Source organism: Cetorhinus maximus, unplaced genomic scaffold, assembly GCF_964194155.1.
Source record: "Cetorhinus maximus unplaced genomic scaffold, sCetMax3.hap1.1 HAP1_SCAFFOLD_567, whole genome shotgun sequence".
Classification (NCBI taxonomy): Eukaryota; Metazoa; Chordata; class Chondrichthyes; order Lamniformes; family Cetorhinidae; genus Cetorhinus; species Cetorhinus maximus.
In genome coordinates, this window is record NW_027596509.1 from 136,972 (window position 1) to 156,388 (window position 19,417).

At 45.6% G+C, this 19,417-nt stretch overlaps 1 protein-coding gene across 1 annotated transcript in view; it reads left to right on the plus strand.

Annotated features, from left to right (window-relative positions):
• The window catches only part of LOC144674142 (transmembrane protein 150A), a 142,817-nt gene that overhangs the window by 121,073 nt on the left and 2,327 nt on the right, over positions 1 to 19,417 (plus strand). Inside the window, exons 4-6 of the mRNA XM_078535635.1 lie at positions 11,327 to 11,394; positions 13,626 to 13,756; positions 18,300 to 18,477. Of these exons, the coding sequence (XP_078391761.1) occupies positions 11,327 to 11,394; positions 13,626 to 13,756; positions 18,300 to 18,477 (377 nt within the window). The remainder of the gene's footprint in view (positions 1 to 11,326; positions 11,395 to 13,625; positions 13,757 to 18,299; positions 18,478 to 19,417) is intronic.

Consider the following 19,417-nt stretch of genomic DNA (forward strand, 5'->3'; position numbering starts at 1 on the left):
ACCTGTAACTGCATTCTCCTGTAGCTGCATTCTCCTGTAACTGCATTCTCCTGTTCCTGCATTCTACTATATCTGCATTCTCCTGCAACTGCATTCTCCTGTAACTGCATTTTACTATATCTGCATTCTCCTGTAGCTGAATTCTCCTGTAACTGCATTCTCCTGTTGCTGCATTCTCCTGTAACTGCATTCTCCTGTAACTGCATTCTCCTGTAACTGCATTCTACTATATCTGCATTCTACTCTATCTACATTCTACTATATCTGCATTCTCCTGTAACTGCATTCTCCTGTAACTGCATTCTACTATATCTGCATTCTACTATATCTGCATTCTTCTATATCTGCATTCTCCTGGAACTGCATTCACCTTTAACTGCATTCTACTATATCTGCATTCTACTATATCTGAATTCTACTATATCTGCATTCTCCTGTAACTGCATTCTCCTGTAACTGCATTCTACTATATCTGCATTCTCCTGTAACTGCATTCTACTATATCTGCATTCTCCTGTAACTGCATTCTACTATATCTGCATTCTACTATATTTGCACTCTCCAATAACTGCATTCTCCTGTAACTTCATTCTACTATATCTGCATTCTCCTGTAACTGCATTCTACTATATCTGCATTCTCCTGTAACTGCATTCTCCTGTAACTGCATTCTACTATATCTGCATTCTCCTGTAGCTGCATTCTCCTGTAACTGCATTCTACTATATCTGTATTCTCCTGTAACTGCATTCTCCTGTAACTGCATTCTCCTGTAACTGCATTCTCCTGTAACTGCATTCTGCTGTAACTGCATTCTACTATATCTGCATTCTCCTATAACTGCATTCTCCTGTAACTGCATTCTCCTGTAACTGCATTCTACTATATCTGCATTCTCCTGTAACTGCATTCTACTATATCTGCATTCTCCTGTAACTGCATTCTACTATATCTGCATTCTCCTGTAACTGCATTCTACTATATCTGCATTCTCCTGTAACTGCATTCTACTATATCTGCATTCCCCTATAACTGCATTCTCCTGTAACTGCATTCTACTATATCTGCATTCTCCTGTAACTGCATTCTCCTGTAACTGCATTCACCTGTAACTGCATTCTCCTGTAGCTGCATTCTCCTTTAACTGCATTCTCCTGTTGCTGCATTCTCCTGTAACTGCATTCACCTGTAGCTGCATTCTCCTGTAGCTGCATTCTCGTATAATTGCATTCTCCTGTAACTGCATTCTCCTGTAACTGCATTCTACTATATCTGCATTCTCCTGTAACTGCATTCTACTATATCTGCATTCTCCTGTAACTGCATTCTCCTGTAACTGCATTCTACTATATCTGCATTCTGCTGTATCTGCATTCTCCTGTAACTGCATTCTACTATATCTGCATTCTGCTACATCTGCATTCTACTATATCTGCATTCTCCTGTAACTGCATTCTCCTGTAACTGTATTCTACTAGACCTTCATTCTACTATATCTGCATTCTACTATATCTGCATTCTACTATATCTGCATTCTCCTGTAACTGCATTCACCTGTAACTGCATTCTACTATATCTGCATTCTACTATATCTGCATTCTACTATATCTGCATTCTCCTGTAACTGCATTCTCCTGTAACTGTATTCTACTATATCTGCATTCTCCTGTAACTGCATTCTACTATATCTGCATTCTCCTGTAACTGCATTCTACTATATCTGCATTCTCCTGTAACTGCATTCTACTATATCTGCATTCCCCTATAACTGCATTCTCCTGTAACTGCATTGTACTATATCTGCATTCTCCTGTACCTGCATTCTCCTGTAACTGCATTCTCCTGTAGCTGCATTCTCATGTAACTGCATTCTCCTGTAGCTGCATTCTCCTATAATTGCATTCTCCTGTAACTGCATTCTACTATATCTGCATTCTGCTATATCTGCATTCTCCTGTAGCTGCATTCTCCTGTAACTCCATTTTCCTGTAACTCCAGTCTCCTGTAACTGCATTCTCCTATAACTGCATTCTACTATAACTGCATTCTCCTGTAACTCCATTCTCCTGTAACTGCATTCTCCTGTAACTGTGTTCTATGCATTTTAATTTATTCACTCATGGGATGTGAATGTCGCTGGCTAGACCAGCATTTATTGCCCATCCCTAATTGCCCCTCGAGGAGGAAGTGGTGAGCTGCCTGCTCGAACCGCTGCACTCCATGTGGTGTTGGTACATCCTCAGTGCTGTTAGGGAGGGAGTTCCAAGATTTTGACCCAGCGACACGGAAGGGACGGTGATATATTTCCAAGTGAGGATTGTGTGTGGCTTAGAGGGGAACTTGCAGGCGGTGGTGTTCCCATGTGTCTGCTGTCCTTGTCCTTCTGAATGGTAGCAGTCATGGGTTTGGAAGGTGCTGTCAAAGGAGCCTTGGTGAGTTCCTGCAGTGCACCTTGTAGATGGTACACACTGCTGCAACTGTGTGTCAGTGGTGGAGGGAGTGAATGATTGTGGATGTGGTGCCAATCAAGCAGTCTGCTTTGTCCCGGTTGGTGTCAAGCTTCTTGAGTGTTGTGGGAGCTGCACTCATCCAGGCAAGTGGAGAGTGTTCCATCACACTCCTGGCTTCTGCCTTGTAGATGGTGGACAGGCTTTGCGGAGTCAGGAGGTGAGCTACTCACTGCAGGATTCCTAGTCTCTGGCCTGCTCTTGTAGCCACAGTATTTATATGTGTGGTCCAGTTCAATTTCTGGTCAGTGGTAACCCCCAGGAAGTTGATAGTAGGTTATTCAGTGATGGTAATGCCATTGAATGTCAAGGGGCTATCATTAGACTCTCTTTTATTGGAGATGGTCATTTGCCTGACATTTGCCACTTGTCAGCCCAAGCCTGGATATTGTCCATGTCTTGCTGCATTTGGACATGGACTGCTTTAGTGTCTGAGGAGTTGCAAATGGTGCTGAACATTGTGCAATCATCAGCGAACATCCCCACTTCTGACCTTATGATGGAAGGAAGGTAATTGATGAAGCAGCTGAAGATGGTTGGGCTGAGGACACTACCCTGAGGAACTCCTGCAGTGATGTCCTGGAGCTGAGATGATTGACCTTCAACAACCACAACCATCTTCCTTTGTGCTAGGTATGACTCCAACCAGCAGAGAGTTTTCCCCCGATTCCCATTGAATCCAGTTTTGCTGGAGGGCTCCTTGATGCCACACTCAGTCAAATGCTGCCTTGATGTCAAGGGCAGTCACTCTCACCTCACCTCAGGAGTTCAGCTCTTTTGTCTATGTTTGAACCAATCAGTATGCGTTCTTCTGCATTTGCATTCTCCTGTAGCTGCGTCCTCCTGTAATCTCGTTCTCATGTAACTGCATTCTCCTGTCACCGTGTTCCCCTGTAATTGCGTTCTCTCATAACTATATTCTCCTATGACTGTGTTCTCCTATCATTGTGTTCTTCTGTTATTGCTTTCTCCTATACCTGTGTTCACCTGTAACTGAGTTCTTCTAGAACTGTGTTCACCTGTAATTGAGTTCTTCTAGAACTGTGTTCACCTGTAACTGAGTTATCCTGTAACTGGGTTTTCCTGTAACTGTATTCACCTGTAATTGTGTTCTCTCATAACTGTGTTCTCTCATAACTGTGTTCTCCTATAACTGTGTTCTCCAGCAACTGTTTCCTCCAGTAACTATGTTCTCCTGTAACTGTGCTCTCCTGTACCTCTGTTCTTTGGTAACTGTATTTGCCTGTAACTGTGTTCTTCTACAACTGTGTTCTCCTGTAACTGTGTTCTCCTGTAACTGTGTTCTCCTGTAACTGTGTTCTCCTGTAACTGCATTCTCCTGTGACTACGTTCTCCTGTAATTGCATTCTTCCTGTAATTTGTTCTCCAATATCTGCTCCCTCCTGTAACTGTGCTCTCCTATAACTGCAGCCTTCTATAACTGTGTTCTCCTGTACCTGTGTTCTTCTGAAATTGGGTTCTTCTGTTATGGCTTTCCCCTGTATTTCTGTTCCCCTGTAATTACATTCTCCTGCAACTGCGTTCTCCGATAACTGTACTTCCCTATAACTATGTTCTCCTTTAATTGCATTCACCTATAACTGCGTTCTCATGTAATTGCCTTCTCCTGTTTTTGTACTCATCTGTGATTGTACTCTCCTATAACTATGTCCCCCTATAACTGCGTTCTCCTGTATTTGTGTTCTCCTGTAACTGTGCTTTTATGTCTTGGGTAAATGAATTCATGAGCCAACCAAACTCTAACTGCACAACTTCCTGTGTTCTCATCAACTGCTGTTTGCAATCAATAACGGGGAGAGACTGATGTAAGAATAAACAGTGATGGTTTATTGAGACATAGGGCAGAGCACCAGATCATATGTGCTCACTCAGAAACCTCCAGAATTAGACTTACAGTTCCCAGTTGCCCGCGCTGTACAGTGATTCATCAGTGCTGTTGCATGATCAGTACACTTGCATTCTCTTAAAGGGACAGGGTACCTCACTTTACCACATGGCCTCTCCTGTAACTGTGCCCTTCTATAAGTATATTTTCCAGTAATTGTGTTCAGCTGTAAGTGCATTCTCCCATAACTGTGTCCTCCTATAACTGCACTCTCCTGTAACTGTGTTTCCTGTAATCATGTTCTCCTGTAATTGCGTTCGCTCATAACTGTGTTCTGTAATTACACTCACCTGTAACTGCATTCTCCTGTAACTACACCCTCCTATACCTGTTCTCCTGTAACTGTTCTGCTATAACTGTGTTCTCTTGTAACTGTGTCCAACTATAACTGTGCTTTCTTGTAACTGTATTCTACTGTAATTGTGTTCTCTGATAATGGTGTTCTCCTGTAACTGTGTTCTCCGATAATTGCATTCTCCTGTTATTGTGTTCACCTGTAATTGCACTCTCCAATAGCTGCACCCTCCTGTAACTGTGCTGTCTTGTAATTGCATTCTACTGTAACTGTTTCCTCTTAAAACTGCATTTTCCTTGCGTTCTCCTATAACTGTGCTCTCTGCAACTGTGCTTTCCTATAACTACGTTCTCCTATAATTGCGCGCTCCTATAACTGTGTTCTCCTGTAATTGTGTTCTCCTTGTATTGCATTCTCCTACAACTGTCACCTCTGTAACTGTTTTCTCCTATAACTGTTTTCTCCTGTAACTGCATTCTCCCATCCATGTATTCGCCTAAAACTGTGTTCTCCTATAACACTCACATCCCAGGAAAGAATAAAAGAAAGTTAAGGAGATCATGCTTTTGTTTGTTAGTTTAAGGTGCCTACTATTAAAAGGATACGCACTCTGGACCAGTGTAGGAGGTAGTTCATGATCTCTTTGTTCGTAAACCCATCCTGTGCTAGTCACAAACTGACCTCTCAAATTTACTAAAAAGTAGAATACCTTGGATGCTGGAAATCTGAAATAAAGGCAGAAAATACTGAAAGCCTCAGTTGTTTAGGCAGCATCTGTGGAGAGAGAAACAGGGTTAATGTTTCTGATGAAAAAGGTCATTAATTGAACCATCAACTCTGCTTTTCTCTGCACTGACGATGATGGACCTACAGACTGTTTCCAGCATTTTCTGTTTCTAGCTCGAATTCGATACTCTCACCCTTGTGCTCAACTCCCTCCATGACCTCGCACCCCACTTCACCACCCCCGCACCCCGCCCACCGCCCACGCTATCTCCGAAATCTCTGGGCTGACCACCGTCTGAGAATTCTGCATTCCTCTAATTCTGCCTTCTTGTGCATCCCTGACTTTCTCACACCTCTTTCAAGGAACAGGCTCATGCACAATAGACTGAGTGGCTGCCTGTGTTTCTATCCAAATGCTGACACAAAGCACAAAACACAGGATGTATAAAGCATAGAAGGGAGGCAGTGGTGGCATAGTGGTGTTGTAACTTGATTGGTAATCTAGAAACCCAAAGTAATTGCCACCATTGCAAATGTGAGCTCTGCAGTCCTGCCAAATCCAGTTGCAAATTGTGGTGGACAGTTCAACTCACTGGAGGAGGAGGCTCCACAAATATCCCCATCCTCAATGATGGAGGAGCCCAACACATCAGTGCAAAAGATAAGGCTGAAGCATTTGTAGTAATCTTCAGCCAGAAGTGGATAATCTATCTTGGCCTCCTCCAGAGGTCCCCAGTATCACAGATGCCAGTCTTCAGCCAATTCAATTCACTTCATGTGATATCAAGATATAATGGCTGAAGGTACTGCAAAGGCTATGGGCCCTGACAATGTTACAGCAACAGTACTGAAAACTTGTGCTCTACTTTTTATTAAATTCCAGTACAGCTACAACACTGGTATCTACCCAGCATTGCAGAAAATTGTCCTGTACACACAAAGCAGGACAAATCCAACCCAGCCAATTACCACCCCATCAGTCTACTCTCCATCACCAGTAAAGTAATGGAAGGGGTCTTCAACAGTGCTATCAAGCGGCACTTGCTCAGCAATAACCTACACACTGACACTCAGCTCATGACCTCATTACAGCCTTGGTTCAAACACGGGCAAAAGAGCTGAACTCCCAGGGTGAGGTGAGAATGACTGCCCTTGACATCAAGGCAGCATTTGACTGAGTGTGGCATCAAGGAGCCCTAGCAAAACTGGTGTCAGTGGGAATCGGAGGAAAACTCTCCACTGGTTGGAGGAAAATGGTTGTGGTTGTTGGAGGTCAATCATTTCAGCTCCAGGACATCACTGCAGGAGTTCCTCAGGTTAGCGTCCTAGGCCCAACCATCTTCAGCTGCTTCCATCAATGACCTCCCTTCCATCATTAATTCATAAGCGGGGATGTTCGCTGATGATTGCACAATGTTCAGCACCATTTGCAACTCCTTAGATACTGAAGCAGTCCATGTCCAAATGCAGCAAGACCTGGACAATATCCAGGCTTGTGCTGACAAGTGGCAAGTAACATTCATGCCACACAAGTGCCAGGCAATGACTATCTCCAACATGGGAGAATCTAATCATTGCCCCTTGACATTCAGTGGCATTACCATCACTGAATCCTCCACTATCAACACCCTGGGGGTTATCATTGACCAGAAATTGAACTGGACTATCCATATAAATACTGTGGCTAGAAGAGCAGGTCTGAGTCTAGGAATCCTGCAGCGATTAACTCACCTCCTGACTCCCCAAAGCATGTCCACCATCTACAAGGCACAAGTCAGGAGTGTGATGGAATATTCTCCACATGCTTGGATGAGTGCAGCTCCCACAACGCTGAAGAAGCTTGACACCATCCAGGACAAAGCAGCCTGCTTGATTGGCATCCCATCCACAATCATTCACTCCCCCCACCACTGACACACATTGGCAGTGGTGTGTACCCTCTACAAGATGCACTGCAGGAACTCACCAATCCTCCTTAGACAGCACCTTCCAAACCCTCGATCATTACCATCTAGAAGGACAAGGGCAGCAGATACATGGGAACACCACAGGCTGGAAGTTCCCCTCCTAGCCAGTCACCTTCTTGACTTGGAAATACATCGCCATTCCTTCACTGTTGCTGAGCTAAAATCCTGGAACTCCCTCCCTAACAGCACCGTGGGTGTACCTACACCACATGGACTGCAGCGGTTCAAGAAGGTGGCACACCACCACCTTCTCGAGGGCAATTAGGGATGGGCAATAAATGCTGACCTAGCCCACATTCCGTGAATGAATAAAAAAAAGTATCAATTGGCCACGCATATTGGGGAATGCCCAAGGGAAGGTCTTGTGGCGCAGTGGATATCGTCCCTGCCTCTGAGACAGAAGCTATGGGCTCAAGTCCAACTCCAGGACTCGATGGCCAAAGCAGATGCTTTCATAATGCGGCTGAACAGGTTGAATATCAACCTGTAAATCCTTCCAACATACAGTGTAGGAGAGATTCCTGGTCAGCCATATGATGGAAAGAAAATTAGAGCCTCTACCGTCATTATCCACAGCTCCAGGTTACAACTTGTATGTAACAGTGTATGTTGCCACAACAATTCAGACCACTTGGGGGCCGGTTGGCTCAGTTGACTGGACAGCCCGTATGGATCAGATTGGTGCCAACAATGTGGGGTTTGATCCCTGTTCTGGCTGGAGTGGATTCAGGACCTGTGTCCTTTCCCTGCTTGTGGTGGCAATCACAGGGATGTGGGTCAGACCTGCCTTGGGGCAGAGAACTCAAAAAGAAGAATGTCCAAGAGGCCACTTCAGAACAGGTCATCTGAACATACAGCTTACAAGAACTCAAGGTTAATATAGTAAATTCACTTGGACACTCTGAGCTGGCCTGTGCTTAATAACAAATGATACAGAAAATGATCAAGAGCATCAGATTGCAGATGACAGACAATCCTTGGACTATAAGGGATTCTTTCACATGGAATCATAGAAATTTACAGCACAGGATGTGGCCATTTGGCCCATTGTGTCTGCAGTGGCTAACAAGTAGTTATCCAGCCTAATTTCAATTTCCTACCCTTGGTGATGACGGCACTTTAAGTGCATATTTAAGGGCCTTCTCAATGTTATGAAGTTTCTTGCCTCTATCACATTCCCAGATAATGAGTTCGAGATCTCCCCACCCTCTGGGTGAAGATAATTTCCTTCAGGTCCCCTCTAAACCTCCTACCTCTCACCCTAAATCTCTGCCCTCTGGTTATAGACCCCTCAACCAAACAGAATAGGGTCTTCCTATCCACCCTCTGTAGACCCTTCATAGTGTTTTACCCTTTCATTAGGTCTCCCCTTAGTCTTCTCTGTTCCAAAGTTAACAACCCAAATATCTAATCTTTCCTCATAACTTCAATTCTCCAGTCCAGGCAACATCCTTGTAAATCTCTGTTGTAAATCAGCAGCACTTAAGAGTTTCATGCGTCCTTGGTTAACAATGGGGAGACATTGGTGAGGTGGTAACGTCACTGGACTAGTAATCCCGAGGCCCTGGCTAATGCTCTGGGGGCATGGGTTCAAATCCCACCATAGAAGCTGGTGGAATTTAAATAATGACCTTGAAGCCATTGTCAATTGTTGTAAAACCCATCTGGTTCACTAATGTCCTGTGGGGAAGGAAATCTGCTGTCCTTACCTGGTCTGGCCTACATGTGACTCCAGACCCACAGCAATGTGGTTGACTCTTAAATGGCCTAGCAAGCCACTCAGTTCAAGGGCAATTAGGGATGGGCAACAAATGCTGGCCTTGCCAGCGAGGCCCACAACTCATGAAAGAAAAAAATCTTTAGAAAGAGCTTGTATTTTATTGTGGCTCCTAGATTCTCAGGCTGTCCTGCTGTGTTTGATAGCCAACAAATTACTCTGGTTATAAAGCAGGAACAGCAGCAACTAATCGTCATATGTCCAATAAACAGCAAACAAGAAATGACCAATTAGTCTGTCTTTAGTGGCGTTGGTTGAATTTAATGTTGGCCACTATACCAAAAGAACTCCTCTGTCCTTATTAAATAAAAGCTGTGGGATTCCCCCCACGGCCGGACAGGCAGATGCTTAATGTCTTGTCACCTGAAAGCTGTTTTTTAAATTCATTCAATGGGATGTGGGCGTCGCTGGCTAGGCCAGCATTTATTGCCCGTCCCTAATTGCCCTAGAGATGGTGGCGGTGAGCTGCCTTCTCGAACCGCTGCAGCCCCTGTTGCCCACAAACCAGTACTCGCTCAGGTTTGCGCTGAGGTGTCAACCGAGATTTTTGCGCTCAAATCCTGCAGCGTGGTTTGAACCCCTGACCTGTCCAGCGAGGCTCACATCCTGTAAATGAATTCTCTAAAATTTCTCCTGGGTCACTGTCAGCAGTGTCCTAGAGATTAATCGTTAACTCCTGAAGACTCCAGGAAGATTGGTCACCCTAAAGCAGGTGGAATGCCACAGAGTGCTGGCGTGACCAGCCGCTGGCACCATTCCCTCATCAGTCCTGTAGCGTGGCGATGAGAGGGGAGTGGAATTTCTGAGAGATGAGCTCCCGGTGTCAACCTCAGTGTGGAAATGGGTCCTGACTCAGGTATATCAGTCACTTAGGAGTCAGGGAGCTCAGCTCCTTTCCATGCTGTTCTGTGATTTCAGCTCCAGCTCTTTGAGCTGCAGTGATGACTCCCCTTCAGTTCTGAAGCAGAATGTCCAGGTTTACAATGGAGCCATCGAGGAATTTCTAAAATATCATTCTGTGCTCAGACATCTGTGGAGATGCCAATGGTAAAGTTTTGCAGAGAAATGTTAGCAGCACAAAGCAAATCAAATACCTCAAACTGTGATACCTCCCCCACAACCCTCCCCATTCCCCATTCTTGCCCCCCCTATGATGTCGATATGCCCATAACCAGAGCTGACTGGTTTGTGCAGGGCAGGTTGTGCTGATCAAAGTGACATTGTTACTAGATTTTCAGTAAAATGTGGTGGTAGGCATGTGAAATATTTGTACCACCATCACTTTAAATGTGAAGAACATCCAACACCTCAGGCTCGGGTCTAGTTGGGTGAATATATTTTGTGCTGTTTAACACTAGGTTGGAATACTAGTACAGAAATTGGACTTAAAAAGGGGAACAAGTTGAGGTGATTAAAAAAAAAAAGCCCTTGTTTCTACATTAGCTGTCTACTGTTAGATGGTTGGGGGTGGGAGGTTGAATGTGGAATATCGACTGAAAACGTCTACTGTTAGGTGAGATTTCCTGATCGGGCAGCACTTGCTGAACAATCCTGAGTGCGCCAATAACCACACTAACAACCAATTTACGATAATCAGTTGAGCTCATAACGTGGTTCATTTCTGCTTGCTAGAAGCGATAAACATTCATACGCAATGACTCGTTCTCTGCAAACGAAAGGAATATGTTCAAGCCTTGTGCCTTTTTTGAATTCCCGAGATCTTGGGGAGCCAATAGTTTCCCATTGCTTTCTCCAATGCAATGTCCTTCAGAGTCGACATGCTAACCAATCAGCACCCTTTTCCCCTGTAGTATAAATTTTGAAATTTGGTATTCTTTTGTTTCTCCTGATCAGTGCAAGATGAGGCAACATGCCCGTCTTTTCAGCGAGATTCAAACTCTGTACTACTAAGCGACTATAAGAGGTTATTGCACAACAGTGTGTGCCTTGGCTTGCATTTTGCCGGGGAGCATTGGGAGCAGTACATTAAGTAAACCTTGTGACTCCTCTGTAGGTCAGTGGGTGTCTAGGATCTCAGGTACTGTCCACATCTCATCCACTGATACTTCCATCCTTTGTGTGTGATCCTTGTGCCTGTGCTGACTAACAGACAGTGGCTCCATACTCATACTTGACCATTTATTTCAGCACCAGTGGAATGAACCTCCCTGAAAACTCCCTCTATAGTGCGGTGCTTAACGCAGTGTCTGTTTTATGTGAGTATTATACTGTGCAAATGAAATGCATCCATTTTGCACTGAATGGAATTTTTATGCTGTAATTTGATTTTGTTTTGATGGAGCAATGGGTTGGTGCTGTTGGAGACACTGAATGATCACAGTGGTCTGTGTAAGCTGGGTAACTGTGGGTTGGAGTGGGTTGTAATTGTGAAGTGTTGCTTTCTCATCCTGTATCCCATTGAATGACAGCATTGAGAGGCTATGCCCTAGATCATCTCACTCTCACAGCTGAATTAATACTGGGTAATTCCATGTCTGAGCAATACCAATGTTCCAGGTAAACGCTAACCTAGAAAGGCCCATGTCCCAGACTGGCACAACCCCCCCCTGCATGAGGGACATCTTCCAGTGACTAAGCATGCTGTCTTTCAGATCTGAGTCTCAATTGAGTGCAGACTAATGACAGAAAGGTTTTCTGTCTCTGCCAGTTATAAGGGTCCTTTTATCAAACTGCCTTGGGCAGTTCTCAGTCTATTCAGAGGTAGATCTGATCCCACATTCTGGAACTACCCCACAATGTAGTGCCAATTGGCATCAAATTGGTATTCTCACTCAGCGAGGCAACAGGGATTGCTCATGTAGGGAATGAAGCCTGTCACTCTGATGCCACAGGGAGCGTCATTCTGTAGTTGGGTTCATACACAATTTGGGGCAGTGTCGAGGGAGCTTTATTCTGCGCCTGCCCAAGTCATACCTGACACCGGGTTGCCTAAGAAACTGAAGGAGAAGTAAGTCATTCGGCCCTTCAAGCACGCTCCACCATTCACTAAGATCAACCTCACCTTCCCACACAATCCCAACACACCTTGATTCCTTTAGTATCCAAAAATCTATCAATCTCTGTCTTCATTGTACTTAATGGCCGAGGGTCCACAATCCTCTAGGGTAGCAAATTCTGAAGATTTGCAACCCTTTAATTGAAGGAATCTCTCCTCACCTTAAGCCTAAATGATTGTTCCCCTTATTCTGAGACTGTGACCTTGTATTGTAGTTTCTCCAGCCTGGGGAAACATTGTCTCAGCATCTACCTGGTCAATCCCCTTAAGAATTTCATATGTTTCAATGACATCGCTCCTCATTCTTCTGAACTCCAGGGAATAAAGGCCTATTTTCCTCATAGGACAATCCCTCATCCCAGGAATCAGATTAGTGAACCTGCATTGCACTCCCTCAAAGACAAATTCCTTAGGTTAAGAGGCCAAAACTGAACACAGTACCCTGAGTGCGGTCTCACCAAGCACCTTTATAATTGCAATAGGGACATCTTCACCCTTGTACTCCAGTTCTTTTGCAATAAAGGCTAACATACCATTTGCTTTCCTAATTGCTGGTTATACCTGCATGTGATTCGTAAAATCAACTCCAAATCTACAACATGGGATTTGACCCCTCACTTTCTGGATTGGTAGCTCAACCCTACCAACAACATAACCACCACACCAGCAGGCCGGCTAATGATGCTGAGGTTCTGTGGCGGAGATCCAGGGCTTTAGGACAATGGACTCATATTGAAACATGGTGGGCCAACTGACAGCAGGGATGAGAAACTGGTTAGGAGGTAAGACTCGAGACACTGGGGCTATTTCCACTGGAGCAGAGAAGGCTAAGAGAAGATTTAACAGATTTCTAAAGGTTTGAACAATTTTGATGGAGAGCAAAGAGGGAAATATTATTTCTATGACGCAAATTTGAAATAGTCACCAATAGAGAGAGAAGAGATGTTAGGAACATAGGAACAGGAGTAGGCCATTGGGCCCATCGAGCCTGCTCCACCATTCAATTAGATCAAAATTTAGGAAAAATGTCTTTATGTAGAGTTGTTGCACACACAAAATCTACAGAGGTTACAGCATGGAAACAGGCCATTCAGCCCAACTAGCTTCTGTTGGTATCTATGCTCCAAGCAAGTGAAGGGTTCCAATTTTATTCAGATGCTTTATCACTTCTGAGGCAAAAAGCATTGAATCTTTTAAAGGAACAATGGGTGAACCAGTTGAAGAAACAAGGTAATTGGATTTCCCAAGCAAAGGGCCAGTATGGACATGATGGGCCAAATGTCCACCTATTGTGCTGTAAACCACAAATGGTTCCAACTGTTGTCAAATTGGGAAGCAATGTGTGCGGGAGAGACCAGCTAATAAATGGTGTGAATTTAGGGAGAGTATCCCATTTATTAACCTGCCCCCCAACGGGTCTCATTCTTCCAGTTGTTTTGGTGTGTATCTTTCGACATGCTCAGATAGTGGATCGGAAAGTAGACGAGGCTCTGCTGAGTAAGGCCGCTATGATTATAGGCTTCTTTGGCTCCGTGGGAGGCTTCATCGCTGGAAACTGTAACGTAAGTGCTTGCGCCTGTGACAGGAACACAACCAGTTTCGTAGGGGGAGGGAAGGCGGAAGCTCCATTCAAAATGGACACCTTGCCAAGGAGCGAGATCTTGTGCCCACTTCAAACAAATTCGTTTCTTGTTGCTTTAACTGTTAACTGGTAGACTCAAAAAAGATTGTTGCCAGCGCTTGGCTTCCTTCAGTGAAGGGGAGTCTGTTTATGGGGATCACTATTGGGAGAATAGAAGACTGGTTTCCTTTGATTTGTAGGTGCTGTGTTGTCCAATGCATTAACCATGCTGGATAACATTTTTGATTAATAAAAATGAATAGCGGACACCATCATTGGGCCTGTGATCTCAATGCTCATTTGCAAGGTGTACACACGTGAACTCGAAACTTTTGTGAATTTATTAAGATGTTAGGTGTGTGAGTGTTTGTGTTGTCATATAGTTATAGAGTCATTGTAGCCCAGAAGGAGGCCATTCGGTCCATCCAGTCCACGCTGGCTCTCTGTAAGCAGCCCAGTCAGTCCCATTTTGCTGCTGTTATCCCCGTGGCCCTCAAGTGTCCATCCAATTTCCTTTTGAAACCATTGATTGTCCCCGATTCCACAACAGTCATAGACAGCGAGTTCTACTGCATTACTTAGGGGAGATGGTGGCATAATGGTAATGTCACTGGACAAGCAATCCTGGGGCCTGTGCTCTGAGGATGTAGGTTCAAATCCCACCCTGGTACCTGGTAGAATTTAAATTATAATTAAGGAGGGAAGGAAAATCTGCAATATAAAGCCTGTCTCTGTAATGGTGCCACAAAACTACTGTGGATTGTCATAAATACCCATCTGCCATCCTTACCTGGTCTGGCCTACATGTGACTCCAGATTCACAGCAATGTGGTTGACTCTTAACTGTTACCCATGCAATCAGCTTACAGCCAGTGTTTCAGATGCCACCATCACCATCTCTGGGTAAGTCCTATCCCAGCAGCAGGGCAGAGGCAGTGGCGCACATGGAATACAGTCAGGAGGGAGTCCTCGACATTGACTCTGGACCCCAGGAAGTTTTGTAGCATCAAACATAGGAAAGGAAACCTCCTGCTGGTTACCACCTACCGCCCTCCCTCAGCTGAAGAATCAGTGCTCCTCCATGTTGAACACCACTTGGAAGAAGCACTGAGGGAGGCAAGGGTGCAGAATATACTCTGGGTGGGGGACTTTGATGTCCATTACCAAGAGTGGCTCGGTAACGCCACTGCTGGCCGAGTCCTCAAGGACATAGCTGCAAGGCTGGGTCTGCGGCAGGTGGTGAGGGAAAACCTGACTAGGCCTTGACCCACAATAATCTGTCACAGATACATCTGCTTATGACAATGTAGGTAGGAGTGACCACCGCACAGGCCTTGTGGAGATGAAGACCTGTCTTCACATTGGGATTGTGTTATGTGGCACTACCACTGTGCTAAACGGGATCGATGCAGCTCAAATCTGGGCATCCATGAGGCACTGTGAGCCATTGGCAGTAGCAGAATTATATTCAACCACAATCTGTAACCTCATGGCCCAGCATATCACCTATTCTACCATTACCACCAAGCCGGGAGTTTAGGAGGGCATGCCAGGAGCAGCACCAGGCATAGCTAAAAGTGAGGTGTCACCCTGGTGAAGCTACAAGAACAGGACTGCTTGCAGCAATAGTGCTGAAGATTTGTGCTGCGGAATTAGCCATGTCTCTAGCCAAGCTATTCCAGTACAGCTACAACACTGGCATCTAACCAGCGAGGTGGAAAATTGCCCAGGTATTGCCTGTCTACAAAAAGCAGGACAAATCCAACCCGGCCAATTACTGCTCCGCCAGCCTCCTCTTGATCATTGGAGAGCGGTGGAAGGTGTCTTCAACAGTGCTATCAATTGGCACGTACACAACAATAACCTGCTCACTGACTCTCAGTTTAGGTTCCGCCAGGACCACTCAGCTCCTGACCTCATTACAGCCTGGGTCCAAACATGGACAAAAGGGCTGAACTCCAGAAGTGAAGTGAGAGTGACTGCCCTTGACATCAAGGCAGCATTTGAACAAGTGTGACTTCAAAGTGCCCTGGTAAAATTGAAGTCAATGGGAATCAGTGGGAAGCCTCTCCGCTGGTTGGAGTCATACCTAGTATAAAGGAAGTTGGCTGTGGTTGTTGGAGGTCCATCAAATCATTCCCAGGACATCACTGCAGGAGTTCCTCAGGGTAGTGTCCTAGGCCCAACCATCTTCAGCTGCTTCATCAATGACCTTCCTTCCATCATAAGGTCAGAAGTGGGGATGTTCGCTGATGATTGCACAATGTTCAGCACCATTTGCGACTCCTCAGATACTGAAGCAGTCCATGTCCAAATGCAGCAAGACCTGGACAACATTCAAATTTGGGTTGATAAGCTGCAAGTAATGTTCGTGCCAGACAAGTGCCAGGCAATGACCATCTCCAACAAGAGAGTATCTAACCATCTCCCCTTAACATTCAATGGCATTACCATCACTGAATCCCCCACTATCAACATCCTGGGGATTACCATTGACCAGAAACTGAACTAGACTAGCCAGATAAATACTGTGGCTACAAGAGTGCGTCAGAGACTGGGAATCCTGTGGTGAGTAACTCACCTCCTGACTCTGCGGAACCTGTCCACCATCTACAAAGAACAAGTCAGGCGTGTGATGGAATACTTTCCACTTACCTGGATGAGTGCAGCTCCAACAACACCAAGATGCTCAACACCATTCAGGACAAAGCAGCCCACTTGATCGGCACCCCACCCATCAAGTTAAACATTCAGTCCCTCCTTCACTGATGCACAGTGGCAGCAGTGTGTACCGTCTACAAAATGAACTGCAGCAACTCACCAAGGCTCCTTTGGCAACACTTTCAAATCCACTGCCTCTACCACCTAGAAGGACAAGGGCAGCAGACCCATAGGAACACCATCACCTGCAAGTCCCCCCTCCAAGCCACTCACCATCCTGACTTGGAAATATATCGGCTGTTCCTTCACTGTCATTGGGTCAAAATCCTGGAACTCCCTCCCTAACAGCACTGTGGGTGTAACCACACCACATGGACTGCAGGGGCTCAAGAAGGCAGCTCACCACCACCTTCTCAAGGGCAATTAGGGGTGGGCAATAAATGCTGGCCTAGCCAGCGAAGCCCACATCCCGTGAAAGAATTTTAAAAATTTACCACTTGCTGCAAAAAAGTTCTTCCTCACATCCCCACCATGCATCTCTTGCCCAAAACCTTAAATCTATGTCCCCCTCGAGCTTTTACTAGCAACGAATGAGAACAGTTTACTCACCTTATCTAAACCTGTCATAATCTTGTCCATCTCTATCAAATCTTCCCTCAATCTCCTTCGTTCCAAAGAGAACAACCCCAGCTTCTCCAGCCAAACCTTGTAGCCAAAGTCCCCCACCCTTAGAACCATTCTGACAAACCTCCTCTGTTGTGAGTGTTTTTATGTCCTTGGTTACTGACTGGTGGTAAAAGCCCATTTGGGCAGGTCTTGTGGTGCAGCGGGCGGAGTTCCTACCTCTGAGCCAGAAGCTCTGGGTTCGAATTCCAGTCCAGGACTTGGTGGCAATGGCAGGTGCCTTTATAACGTGGCCAAATAGGCTGATTATCAGCCTGTAAATTCTTCCAATGTGCCTTTGGCAGGCAGGGAGAGTGGGAGAGTTTCTTGGCCAGCCATGCTCGATGTGGAGTGGTGCTGCTCAAGCTATAGCCTCTGGTGACAGGCTAGTGGTCTGTTTCAGGAAAAGCTCGCCATGGAAACAGACATAAGCACGTGTTGCGTCTGCCTCTACGCCACTAGGCATGGGCAGAGAGAGAAGGAAGTACATTTACCTGTGAGTGTGCGTGAGGCATCTTCTATTAAAATGAGTACAAGTGGCTAAAATGGTGACACCATGGCCTCACCTGTGGCTAGTCAGCAATTTCTATTACAACACTGCGCTGATACAAGGACATGCTTCACCACATGCTGGCTTCTGTTGTTTTCCCAGTCACAGAGCAGGAACTGAGGCACTGGGAATATTTCCCCAAAATACCTGGGCTGCACTGTATGGTCTCAGTTATCCCTGGTTTAAAGGCTTCTACCGATAAAATGGGTGGGCAATGAGATATTTAGAAATTTTGAAGGATGGGATGTGGTGAGGATGTGCACCCTGAGTGATGAGAATTGGATACTGTAAGGGATGAGGGATGGGAGGGATCAGCTTGACGAATGTTGGAAAGTGGGGAATGGGAGGGAGGGACACGGTGAATGATGGGGAAGGGAGGAATGGGATGGATGAAAGGCAAGAGGGATGGCCAAATGAACATTACCTGACAAACTCTTTTCTTTCATTAGCTCAACACAGCTAAACAGTAAGTCACTTCTTTTAGGATCTGTTGTGATTGATACTTCAACTTTATGTTTTTGTGCTATCAACTTTGGGCTTGAATGCATTGTAAAGTGTTGTATTAAAATATCATGTTTTGGTGCATTAACGTGGACTGCTTCTCTTTCAGCCATCGGTTCTCATGGTGCTACATTACTTTGGAGCCTCGCTGTGTTTTGTCAGCGGTTGTATTTATAGCATATTACAGACAGCTTTAACATTCAGGCTCCGTATAACAGGAAAGGAGTGCTTGTTGGCGCCTGTCCGTGCAGTCCTGGCCATTTTACAAGTGGTCTTTTCTATTAGCTGTATCCTTCATTGGTTGTGACTGTCCTGGTTCAGGAGCGGTTATAAACACTGCTTCCAGCCTCTACGTACACCGAACAAGGGAGACAAGTTACATTTTTGTAGAATTGTGGAATCTTACAGCAAACAGGAGGACATTCGGCCCATTGCGCCCGTGCAAGCTCTTTGAAAGAGCTGTCCAATTAGTCCCACTCCTCCTGTCCTTTGCCCATAACCCTGCAATTTTCCTGTTTGCAAAGAAATTCTCCCAACTCCTCTAATGGTCTCACTCCTGTTCTTCAACTGGCTTCAACTCACCCAGGCTGGGAAGGGGAAGTAAAGCTATCCAGGACTCTTGATCATTGTGCTCAACTGTGCTGCTTCCTTTGGTGGAATAGCTCACTGACTGCCACAGTCGAGGCTCAATCCAGCTGCTGGGAAGGCTAATCCCATTTAGCGGCCGAATTTAACAAATCCCGCAAATGCACAAGGGATTGACACCAGCAGCAGGAACTGCTCAAAGCTACTGGCCCCCTCCAAGTGGGGACTGGGGAGGCTTCCCAGGAGCAGGGAGCAAAGCTCGAGATTCACTGAGCTTCTTCGTGGGTGTGCCAACGTGAAATGATCAGGACCCTGGGATGTGGGAACGCCAGATTGGCACAGTTCAAAGAGCGGTGAGAGGGGAGGGGAGGAAGAGAGGGGAGAGGAGACGGGACGGGAGGGGAGGGGAGAAGAGATAGGAGGAGAGGGGAGATGAAGGGAGGGGAGAGGGGTAGGAGAGGAGAAATGAGGAGAAGAAAGGAGAGGAGATGAGGGGAGAGGAGAGATAAGGAGAGGATACGGGAGAGAAGGGGAGGAGAGACGGGAGGTGGAGACAAGGTTCGGAGATAGGAGGAGAGACATTGCATTTCCGATCACAGTAACTCACGTGGTAAAAATGAAAATCTCCTTGTCTTCCCTCTG